Below are 12,335 nucleotides of genomic sequence, written 5' to 3' on the forward strand. Positions count from 1 at the left end.
TTGGTGGTGGTGGTGGTTAATTAGAGATAAAACTCACTGACTTTCCTCCCTTTGAACTTCGATCCTCAGATCTCAGCCTCACGAGTAGCTAGGATTACAAGTATGAGCCACTGGCACCCAGCTTCATTCAGTCTTGAAGGACAGACACAGTTGCACATAGATCCTGACATTTCCTACTGTCCGTGAAATACCTCTCCTAAGTCAAATCCCAAGACAGCAGTTAGAGACTCACCGCTCTTACTTTTTGATAATGCATTATAGCAATCGAATTCTGTTTATTTCACAGAACAGAGATAACTACATCCGTTCCTGTAAATTGCTACCTGATGGCTGTACGCTCATAGTGGGAGGGGAAGCCAGTACTCTGTCTATTTGGGACTTGGCGGCTCCAACCCCACGCATCAAGGCAGAGCTGACGTCCTCAGCTCCCGCCTGCTACGCCCTGGCCATCAGCCCAGACTCTAAGGTCTGCTTCTCGTGCTGCAGTGACGGCAACATCGCCGTGTGGGACCTACACAACCAGACGCTGGTGAGGTGAGCCCAGGTGGCTTCTGGTGGGAGGGTCTATCCTTTAATGGTGGCCTTAAGAGGACACACACACACACAGAGCGCATACCTCTGTTGGCTGGAGCACATGGCTCATAGAGCCTATTGTTCGCCATATATGAAGCTTAGGTTCTTGGGAATTGGGGGCAAAGACAAACTAACAGAACCTGTGCTGCCACTGTAGAACAGTCCGTGACAACATATCTCCTGCAAGCTCCTCTCTCTCAACCCACTCACAGATGACAGAGGAGACTTTGCAATGAGATGTGATACCATGGAGTGTATAGTGAAATGAAGGGCCCTTGCATTGTAGGTGTTTAGGGCTTTGGCTAGATCCTTCTTTGTGCACATAAAAGCCAACTGATACCAGATAACAGAAAGGGAAGGGCTTTAGGAGAGGAGATTTCACAAAGGGAAATGCCAGTGGGTTTAAAGCATTATTTCTCAGTGGCTAACCAGGAGACGTGTGCAGTGGATGTTCCACATAGATAGAAGGAATTCCCAAGGCATTGCCTGGCCTCCCTGGAACCTTCCTCTTCCCTTAGCAGTTGCCCAGGCTCTGGTTAGTACTCATACTAGAGGTGTTCCAGCAATATACCAGTCAGAGGTAAAATTTGCTGTGTTTGGCACTTTTCCCTTTGCTTAGAGATCATTTTTGGTGATGGTACAGTTTTTTGGAGGCCCATGGTTTATGGGGCAGGTGCAAGCAATGCTTTCAAGTTGGTGTGTTTGCAGAGAGACAGCCTAGACAAGTTACGGAGAGTTTATGCTCTCTCATACCTGCTTATAGAAATCCAGTAAGTGTTGTGCAGCAGGGTTTGTGTTCTTGTGTGGGGGTGGCTCCTGTGATGAGGGGCAGAATGAGAAGAACAGACTAAGGGAGACTGAGTGGAACACTTGTCTCCCTTCCCCCACTCCCCAAAAAAACCCATCCATACTGCTCTCCTCCACTGGATAGCTGAGATGAAAAGCATGTATAAATCGAGTCACCCCTGGTGTTCTTTCTTGTCTGTGCCTTGCTCGAACTCCTGCTCGGCATCGGGTTCCTGCAAATGCATATCTATTGGATATACCTGGAGAGCACTTTACAACTCTCTCAGTTGAGTTTAGCTGCATGTGGCTGGTGGCCACAATGTGATAGAGCTATGCAGTTTGTGTTGTTGCTTTGTCTCCTGTGGCCCAGCCATTCTGAGCAGCCACAGGCCCCACTTCCTGGCAGCCTGTCAGTGACACTGCGATAGATCTGAGCATGGAGGAAGGTTTTATTTCATTTGTTTGCTTGTGCTGGTTCTGGGTTTGAACTCAGGGCTGAGATGCTGCCCCTTAGCTTTTTTGTTCAAAGCTAGTGCTCTGCTGCTTAGAGCCACAGCTCCACTTGTGGTGTTTGGGTGGTTAATTAGAGATAGTCTCATAGCTTTTCCTACCCAAACTGCTTTTGAATCATGGTTTTCACATCTCGGCCTCCTGAGTAGCCAGGGTTACCAGCATGAGTCCGTGGCACCTGACTTGGAAGATACATTTTTTAAACACAAGGACTAAACACTCACTAGATTAAGATGGAGTGAGGGGAAGGGGGATCATAGGGGGTTCTGGAGTTGTTTGAAAGGATAAAAGCAAACAGAGGTGACTCAAGGACTGTTCCAACCTGGGTGATAACAGGAAAGTTTTAAGGCCTGTTGACATGTTTGGGGTTCCCCTCCCTTGTCGCAGCAGAGAGTACAGAAGTAAACCAGGACAGGATCTGAAGCATGAATGTTTCTAGGGTATAAAAAAAATTTTTTTTGAAGAGTGGTTTACATTTTGGCTCAGATTTCGAGACAGAAGTGGGGATTATTTTTCTCTTCTCTTGCACTTACAAATTTTAAGCTCAGCTTAAAAGTTTGGAGCTCTGGGAGAATAATAAGATTACAAACCTTCCCTCTTGGCGCTACAGTTCCCAAGCAGTTCTTTGCTGAGGCATGCTTGCTTCTGAAGGTGGGTCCTGCCCTGGCAGTTCTCCCACCAGCTCCCCATCAGCATGCCAAACCTGGTCTCTGGAAGTCACTATCTTGCCCTGCAGGCCTCAAGCCTTCCCAGTTGTCAACCCTATCTGATGATTTTGTGCCACCTGGTTGTTTGAAGTGGTGCTCTTCGCATGCCATGGAGGGTTCTCTGTAGAATAGAGCCTTGCCCTCTTGTGGGGATAGGGTAGGCCTGTGTGTCAGTCTCAGCAGTTGTGATCGTCTCTGCCAGCACCTCTGAGCTCAGAATACTGACATGGCCCTTGGTCTCTGGGAGTCCACATTGCCCAACACAGGGCTCTTTCTTACTCAGAAAGCAAATAGGTAAGCTCATCTTCAGTTGGCATAGAAGGCTTCACACTCCGATTCCCTGCTAGAATAAGAATGCTTCTATACTGCATCCTTGCAGTGTGTTCTTTTTGCCAAAGATGGACCTTTATCTTTTCCATAAAGAATGTAATTGAGATTTCGGGGTTTTGTTGTTGGGGTTTTTTTTTTTTTTTGTCCATTGTAGGGCTTGAACTCAGTGCCTGGGCACTATCCCTGAATTGTTTTGCTCAAGGCTTCCGCCCTACCCCTGAGCCACAGCCCCACTTCCCGTTTTCTAATGATTAATTGGAGATAAGAGTCTCATGTTCTTTAGTGCTGGGGCTGGCTTTGAACCACAATCATCAGATCTCAGCCTCCTGAGTAGCTAGGATTACAGGCCTGAACCACTGTGCCCAGCTTCCTTTTTTTTTTTCTTTTTCTTTTCTTTCAACATTTTTGAAATGTGGGAAGAGCTTGGTATACTTGTCAAGAAACTATAGTAGTGCATTTGACTTCTGCATAGTGACTTCCAATGGCATTTTTTTGTAGCATTTTGGATAACCAAAAAGAGAAACAGTATCTGCAGGTGATGTTTCCTGTCCTCTGTGGGGAGAAGGTTAGCTTGATCTTGAACATCAGCAGACTGAGGAGATGGCACACTGCGAGTCCAAAACTAACAACACAACGGTGTTTACCTTGAGCTCTGGCAGGAAATCATTATTCAATCTGGTTTGTTTTATCAGGCAATTCCAGGGCCACACAGACGGAGCCAGCTGTATTGACATTTCTAACGATGGCACCAAACTCTGGACGGGTGGTTTGGACAACACGGTCAGGTCCTGGGACCTGCGCGAGGGGCGGCAGCTGCAGCAGCATGACTTCACCTCCCAGGTGACTGCCTGGCTCTCGCCCATTCTGGAACCTACACATGGGTCCATGCATGTCATCCTTCCCAGCCCAGGATTGTGCTAGCTGGACAGATGTGACAGGATTAAGTTTGAGATAAACAATTTAAACACATACACACACCCCAGATCCCGCCTTACCCCAAAACTTTTAGAGTAATTCCTAAAACCATGTAGGCCTTGGAATTAATTTAGGGAAAAATAGGTAAGTTTTTCTTCAGCAGCATTTAGTCTGTTGTACCCATCCTAACCTGGAGTAAGAAATTATTATTTGATGTGCCAGGTTGCCATTAGAATAGAGAAAAACCACCATGACTCTGGAAGGTTAACTCATTTCCTCTGCATTAAGAGGGCTTAAAAAAAATTCAGCTGTATATCAGTGGATGGCCATTTTATTACATATCTCAACTGGACTCATGGTCAACTAAACTGACCAAGTTTTGAAATCATCAAAACTTGTGGATTGTGTGAAGGGCTTAGTGTCATGTGTCCGGATTCAGGACTTGTTTTGGGAATGGCAGTGCTTGCCATTTTAAATATAGCAACTCAAAAATAGGACACAAACGAAAATAACAAAAAATAAAAACAACCCCCCCCCATGAATGGAAACTCTTTGTTGTTGTTTGTTTTTTATTTTGTTTTGCTTGCCAGCACCAAGGCTGATCTCAGCTTTCTTGCTTATGGCTGATACTCTATCTCTTGAGCCACATTTCTAGTCTAGCTTTTGCTAACTAATTTAAGAGATGAAGTCTCGTGGACTTTTTTGCTCTGGCTAGCTTTAAAATAATCCTATAGGTCTCAGCTTTCTAAGAAAATAATGTAGACCACCAGTGTCCAGCTTCTAATGGAAATTCTAAAGCATATATGAATGCAGTAATGATACAGCATATACAGGAGTGTAGAAAATTGCCACATAGCTATCATTTAACTGTAGTGGTTATTATCATGTGCCAAGGGTATGTGCTAGGGATTTAATAGAGGGCCTCATGCTTGCCAAGCAAGCGTTCTGTCCCTTGAACCATGCCCCTAGTTCCTCTTTGTATTGGCTGTTTTCAAGCTAGGATCTCACTTGTATGTCCAGGTGGGCCTAGGCTATGATTTTCTTACTGGGAATGACAGGTGTGTGCCGCTGTACTCAGCCACTGTGTTTCCCCATGGCTGAGAATGACAGGTATATATCGCCATGCCTATCCATTTGTTATGATAGAGTCTCATGAAGTTTATGCTTGCGCTGTCCTTGAACCTAGATCCCTGGATCTCTGCCTTCTAAGTAGTTAAGATGAGATATGAGCCATGGTACCGAGCAAAGTGGTCAGTCTTTTCATTATTTCTACCCAGAAACTAGATTAGTTTAAATGAAGGCCTAGATATGATATCATTTCATTCATTTCTTTCTTTTTTGGGGGGGAGAGGGGCATTACTGTGGTTTGAACTCAGCCTCATCCTTACTGGGTTCATCCTCTGTCACTTTAGTCACACTCCAGCCAGTTTCTTTGCTGGTTATTTTTGGAAAGGAAGTCTTGGAGATTTTCCTGCCCAGACTAGCTTTGAACTGAAATCGTTTAGGTCTCAGCCTCCTGAGTAGCTTGGATTACAGGTGTCAACCTTGTATCCAGCTTGCAATGTCATTATTATTAAGAATAATTCCTTAATCTCATCATACAGGATAGAAGCATTCAAAGGTTTCCAATTGTTTCACAAAGTTTTCTTTTTTTGACTTTTGCTTCCTCTGGGATGGACTCTTAGTCTGGAATGGACTGTTTCCTTCCCTTCATTCTTTCCCCTCATTCTTCTTTTTTTTTTTTTTTTAACCAGTCCTATGGCTTGAACTCAAGCCCTGAACACTGTCCTTGGACACTTTTTTTGCTCAAGACTAGCTCTCTCCCACTTGAGCCACAAGCACCACTTCCAGCTTTTTCTGAGTATGTGGTACCAAGGAATTGAACCCACACATTTGTGGCATGCTAGGCGAGCACTCTACCACTAGGCTACGTTCCCAGCCCCTTTCCCCTCATTCTTTTTACCGTCCCTCTCCCACCTTTGTTGGCTTTTCACTTCCTAATATCTTGGGCAAAATAATCAATGTTGGGGTTCTGCTTGTTACAGATCTTCTCTCTGGGGTACTGCCCAACAGGAGAGTGGCTGGCCGTGGGTATGGAGAGCAGCAACGTGGAAGTTCTGCATGTGAATAAGCCTGACAAATACCAGCTGCATCTCCATGAGAGCTGTGTGCTCTCCCTGAAATTTGCTTATTGTGGTGAGTTCAACCAAAGGGAAACTGGAGGCCGCTGAAGGCCTACGTGGAAAATACTTCTAAAACAAAATATGGTTAGAGATCATATCTTAGGGGGGAAAAATGTGCTCTGAGCAGCTGGATGCAATATTTCTATTGTTTTTAGTACGTCCCCCAGAGCCCAGTAAAGTCTGTTTCTGTCTGTTTTGCTAATTTGAGAAAAGTCAGCAGGCGATGAAATTGCCTAATACAAGGTTTGGACACATCCTTGTTTTTGTGGGGGTGTGAGGCAATTGTTCCCACTCTGAAGAGGGGTGGGTGGGAATTTTCAGAAGAATAAGACAGAGGGGGAGAAGTTGTAATGTGTTGGCCAGGTTGAAGAAACTGGGTCAGAAGAAAGATACTTAACTACACGCCAGATTCTTTCCTTCTGCAGGGCAGGGGAAGAGGGGAGCTGCTCACGTGGACATGTCCGTGTGTGCTGTAGGCGTCATACATTTGTTCACTGGGTGTGTGAGTAGGTGGTTGGATGGGTAGTTAACACTCCCTGGGCACATGCTCTGTGCCATCTGACATGAGTGGCATTTTATAGAAGTTCAAATCTTAATGCTTTCTAATCTAATCTTATGAGAAGACTAACGAAAGTGGAGTGATTTAATTGATTTATGTATTTGAGGCCCTAATGTGTTGAAATGATATTTTAAGTCATGGATTCCATGACTCATGAGGCTCACATCTCTTTTGATTATATCTCACATCACCAAAGGATTCTAGATTTAAAGTCTTGACTCAGGTCATAGACTGGATGTGGCGGTTCATGCATTAAAAACACTTATGTTGACGGGGAGTTTAGCCTAATAGGAGAGTGCTTGCCTAGCAAACATGAAGATCTGGGTTCAATTCCTCGGTACTACGTACACAGGAAAAGCCAGAAGTGATGCTGTCACTCAAGTGGTAGAGCTCTAACCTTGAGAAAGCCAGTGTCCAGGCCTTGAGTTCAAGCCCAGGACCAGTACACACACACACACACACACACACACACACACACACACACACACACACACACACACACACACACACACACACACACACACACACGCTGTTTGAAGTTGAGAGTATGGGTGGCTTGTGCCTATCATCCTAGGTACTCAGAAAGTCCCAGCTTCTGAGAATTATAGTTAAAGCCAGCCTAGGAAGAAGAGTTTTATCTTCAGTTAACCACCACCACAGAGCAGAAGCAGAGCTCTAGTAGAACACCAACCTTGAATGAAAAAGCCAAGTGAGCATGAGGTTCTGAGTTCAAGCCCCAGCACTGGCAGACTCACCTACAAAAGGCTGTATTTGAAGCCAAGGGTTGGTGGCTCATACCTGTAATCCTAGCTACTCTGGAGGCTGAGATCTGAGAATTGTGGTTTGTTGCCAGCCTGGGCAGGAAAGTCCATTCAAATCTTATCTCCAGTTAGCTACCAGAAAACTAAGAGCTCAAAATGGTAGAATGCTAGCCTTAGGCAAAAGAGTTTAGGAATAGCACTCAGGCCCTGGGTTTAAGCCACACACACACACACACACACACACATACACACACACACACACACACACACACACACACACAGCTGTCTTTGATTAGTATAGTAGGGACTACAACTTGCTAACACTACCTACTCCTCTGTTAATTCTAGGGAAGTGGTTTGTGAGTACTGGAAAAGACAACCTCCTCAATGCTTGGAGGACCCCCTATGGAGCTAGTATATTCCAGGTATGTACCTGCTCCTTGCAGAGAACAGGAGTGCTCCTTTTCCAAAATGACCATGTTGCTTTTTGAAACCAGTTGTAGAGGTGCCACAGCACCCCTTTGTGTCCCTGTTTTACATTGAACATGTGTCCATTGTTTTCTCTTCCAGTCCAAAGAGTCCTCGTCAGTGCTCAGCTGTGACATCTCTGTGGATGATAAATACATAGTCACTGGCTCAGGGGACAAGAAGGCTACAGTCTATGAAGTCATCTACTGAAAACATTATGTGATTTAATCTTTATAGTTGAATTGGGCCAAAACATTTTGAATTTGTAGAAATAGAGAAGTTGTAACTTTAAAGAAAAAGAAAAAAAATGAAAAAAAACCAACCAACCTATTTCCAAACCTTGACACAAAACTACTTTGAGCCTATGAAGAGGTGGCAATGAATCTATCAACAGATGTTGCCTGTCTGCCCACCTAGACCAAACGGAGCGCCGAGACCACATGGACGAGAGGCCGAGGGTGTGGGATTCCAAATGGCATCTGCTGCCCAAGATACAGCCTGTTCTTTTCTCTCTGGGGGATCTGTTGCTCACCCTGGCCCAAGTGTGAATCTACCGTTCAGTTCCCCACGTTGCGTCCTTTGTAGAGCACTGATGTCTCCGATGAACTTGTTTCCTGGTTTTGCATCTTGTGAAATGTTTTTTTTTTTTTTTAATTTTTGTTGAAGGTTAAACATTTGTATAAATTGTAAATATATTTGGTTTATTACAGTAAAGGCTTTAGTACCAATAAGTGGCTCTCCTTTTCCTCCTTTATGTTTTTTTTTCTTTAATTAAAACTTTGGGTCATGAGTGGATTTTATGAGCAAAGTGTATACTGGAGGAGGTTTATAAATGCACTTCTTATAAATACATTTGACTGAGAACTTCTGTTACACTAGGATTGAATCCATAAAGCACTAGAAACTCAGCATTGTGAGTTGGTGAACATATAGTAAAAATGATTTAATTTAGTAAGCTAAAATTTCTTCATCAAAAACTCATTCTTTGTCATGAGATTCTTGTGGTTCAAGGCCACAAATTAAAGTTTACCTTTTCCTGGTGACTTATTGGGAAGTTGATTATGTCGGTTCTTTAACATTGCCCAAGCTTTTCAAGTCTAGTGCCTTTCTCTTCCTTACGTTGGTGTTTGTTTGATTTTGCCAATCCTGGGATTTGAACGGTGGGCCTGGGCACTGAATGTGAGCTTTTGTGCTCAAGATTAGCACCCAACCACTTGAACCACAGCTTCCCTTACAGCTTTTTGTAGCCAATTGGAGATAAAAGTCTACAGACTTTACTGCTCTGGCTGGTGTCAAACTGTGATTCTCAGATCTCAGATTTCTGAATAGCCAGGATTACAGGCATGAGCCATCATTGCCTGGCACGGTATTTTAAGAATGGTATTTTAAGCTGGTACCCTGGGCTCAGACTTACAATTTGTGCAAGAGGCTGAGATCTGAGGATTGACATTCAAAGCTAGCCCAGGAAGACAAATCTATGAGACTCTTACTGCTACTTAACTACCAAAAAGCTAGAATTGGAGGTGTGGCTCGAGTAACATACCAGCCTTGAGCAAAAAAAGCCTGAATTCAAGCCCTAGTATGCATGCGCGCGCGCGCGCACACACACACACACACACACACACACACACACGCGCGCGTGCGCGCTATTTGAGTTTTGTATTATGATTTATAATGCCCAGAAAGCTATAGAGTTCATTACCCTATAAAGGCAAGGTGGAAAATCAGCTAGTTCTGTCTTTATTAATACCTATTTGATCTATTATATTAATTTACTTAATCCAGCCTTACCCAGCACTTAGCCCCACTCATCTCGTTAGGCTGTCCCTGCAGCTTCAGCTATTGCGATCCATCATTAGTCTTTGCTCTTTATCTTTGTGAGCAAGCTTTTACTAATTTGATTAGATGAAATCTGTAACCCCGGGGCTTTTAATCAGTTACTGGGGCATGTTTTCTTCCTGAAAAAGATTACATGACTCATTCTTAATATACCAGTTATTTACGGTTATATTTTAGAAAAGAATAGCTTATAATTTTAAGCCTATTTTCCTAGCTCTTAAAAATAACATGTAAGGAATTTTTTTATGTTCTTTTTTCTTAGGATGCAGTGAATAGTTGGCAGTTTGTCTTAATAGTTTTTGTCATCAGAATCTTCTTATTTTTATGTGTTTAATAAACATTATTTTCTTTGCTTTTTTGCCAAGAAGATACTTGTTTATGGACAGAGTGTTTTAAATATTTTTTCCTTTCTCATTAAGCGAATGGCAAACCTAATTATTAGAGCTGATTCTTCTATCATTCCGTTCCTTGTATAATGAAGTAGGTTTCTGTACTGCAGATTCTGATAGCTTATTAATGTAGTCTTTAACTTTTCTGCTCTCTTTCCGTGCCCTCCTTGCTTTGCTAATATGGGGATAAAGGTTCAATTGTCTGTGACAGAGACAGAATAACAGTGTTTTGTTTATCTCCCACCTCGCATGTAGGGACGCAGGCTAGCAGCGTAGCTCTGTGCTTACAGTCACTTCTTGTTCCCCCCACATGAAGAAGGGATCTTTTTTCCCCCTCAAGGCTCTTGAGCCACAGCTCCATTTTTGGCTTTTAATCATCAGTTGGAGATAAGAGTCTCACAGAGTGTCCTGCCCTGGCTGGCTTCTAACCTTGATCCTCAGATCCCAGATTCCTAAGTAGCTAGGATTACTGGAGTGAGCCACTGGCACCCACCTCAAGGTATGTGTTTTTAAACAGATAAATAAAATGTATGACATCCCTTCCATTTACCCATCATTGGCAGAAATAGTCGCATGACACGTCTGGCTGAAAGGGAGACTGGAAAATGACACTGCCATGTTGTACAACCATGATCCAGAGATGGGGAGAAACATTCAAAGGATTTTTTAATATATATATATATATATATATATATATAATTGTAAATTAAAGGTGATTTAAAGGTGATGTACAGAGGGGTTAGTAATTTAATCTGTGGATAGAATTTACTTATTTCCCTTCATGCTTTAGCATTTTCTGGTGTTTGCATTTTTCTTACTAATAGAGAGTAGACCTCGGCTGTCATAGATCATCCTGACTGATAGAGCTGCCTCCCATCTGACTTGGAAGCAGAGACTAGTCTAATGATCTGAGTCCTGTAAGAAGGGTCCTAGTGCAGGATCCAGTGCTTGGGGTGGGGTAGAGTTTAGAATCATGGAAACTTTCCATGCATTTGATCTGCTTAGCATTTGTAGAACAGGAATTAGAAAAATCCTTGAGCCTGTCTTGCAAGGGTCCAGAAAATGTGGACCAGATTGTAGCATCTTTCATCATAATGAGGACATCAGTGGGAACATTTTACCTTAAACTGATATTAGATGTCGCTCTACCCTTCTTCTAGGAGAAGCTGAATGTTGTTGTACCCCTTTCCTTGATCACTGATTACAAAATACGGTTCCATAATTCACATTCAACTAAAACTATATGTGCCAAGAGCTGTGCTCGACAGTTCCAAACAATTATCCCTATTAACGAAAACCAAGCTTATGCTCATAAAAGGTGTAAACCACGTCAAGTCTTGCTGTACTGCAGCTCTGTTCCTTCAGAATGGGTTGTGATTTTTTTTTCTTCTTCTTCCATGTAAGCATTTATAGTACACACAATTCTTCTAGCACTTCCATGCAGTATTACAGGGAGATAGTGTTGGATCCATTGAATAACAGCGTAAGTTATGTAAATATCTTCATCCCTTATGTTTAATCTTTTTTTACATATTTAAACCTTTTTTTCTTTAGCCACTCCCATTTGTCTCTTATCTTATACAATAGCTCTTCTGTGAAACTGTGTTTTTAAAACAATGTCCCAGGGAGATTGGTGGGGTGTTTTACTTTTTAATTGCTAAATATTTCTAGTATTTGCTTTCTAAGAACAAAAGTTTTTTGTTGTTGTTTTGTCAGTCTTAGGTTGTTGTTTTGTTAGTCTTATGTCCTGGGCACTGTCCTTGAGCTTTCTCAAAGTTAGCACTCTACCACTTGAGGCGTTTTTCTGTGTGTGTGGTATCAAGGAGCTGAACCTAGGGCTTTGTGCATTCTACCCAAGCACTCTACCACTAGGCCATACTCCTGGCCCAAGAACAAAGCATTTTATTGGTATGATTTTTTTTTAATTTTATTTTTTTGTGCCATTCCTAGGGTTTGAACTCAAGTCTGGGGGCTGTTCCTGATCTTTTGTGCTAGAGCTTTACCACTTGAGCCATAGCTCCACTTCTTTCATGGGAATTAATTGGAGATAAAAGTCTTGAAGATTTTCCTGCCTGAGTTGGCTTCGAACCACAGTTCTCAGATCTCAGCCTCCTGAGTAGCGAGATTAAAGAAGTAAGCTTCCAGTGATCATTTTTTTGTAGCAGTCAGCTCCCAAGGCCTCTCGACAAAGTGAAGTCAGACATGCCTCCAAATTGAACTATCGCTTATGTATCATTACAAAGCATTAAACAAAAACTAAACGTCTCTAATGTTTCTTTTTCTTTTTTTTTTGTCAGTCATAGCACTTGAACTCA

General features: G+C 42.8%; 1 protein-coding gene across 14 annotated transcripts in view; it reads left to right on the forward strand.

Moving 5' to 3' along the window:
* Nucleotides 1-8,523, forward strand: part of Tle1 (TLE family member 1, transcriptional corepressor) — a 98,908-nt gene extending 90,385 nt beyond the window's left edge. For all 14 annotated transcript variants that reach the window (XM_090329580.1, XM_090329586.1, XM_090329588.1 and 11 more), the window contains 5 exons: nucleotides 287-534; nucleotides 3,599-3,746; nucleotides 5,867-6,017; nucleotides 7,673-7,749; nucleotides 7,895-8,523. In XM_090329580.1, coding sequence (XP_090185706.1) covers nucleotides 287-534; nucleotides 3,599-3,746; nucleotides 5,867-6,017; nucleotides 7,673-7,749; nucleotides 7,895-8,002 — 732 coding nt within the window. In that variant the 3' untranslated portion in view covers nucleotides 8,003-8,523. The remainder of the gene's footprint in view (nucleotides 1-286; nucleotides 535-3,598; nucleotides 3,747-5,866; nucleotides 6,018-7,672; nucleotides 7,750-7,894) is intronic.
* The last annotated feature ends 3,812 nt before the right edge of the window (nucleotides 8,524-12,335 follow it).

This window comes from Megascapheus bottae, chromosome 3 (assembly GCF_031878675.1).
Source record: "Megascapheus bottae isolate mThoBot1 chromosome 3, mThoBot2.hap1, whole genome shotgun sequence".
In the NCBI taxonomy this organism is placed as follows: Eukaryota; Metazoa; Chordata; class Mammalia; order Rodentia; family Geomyidae; genus Megascapheus; species Megascapheus bottae.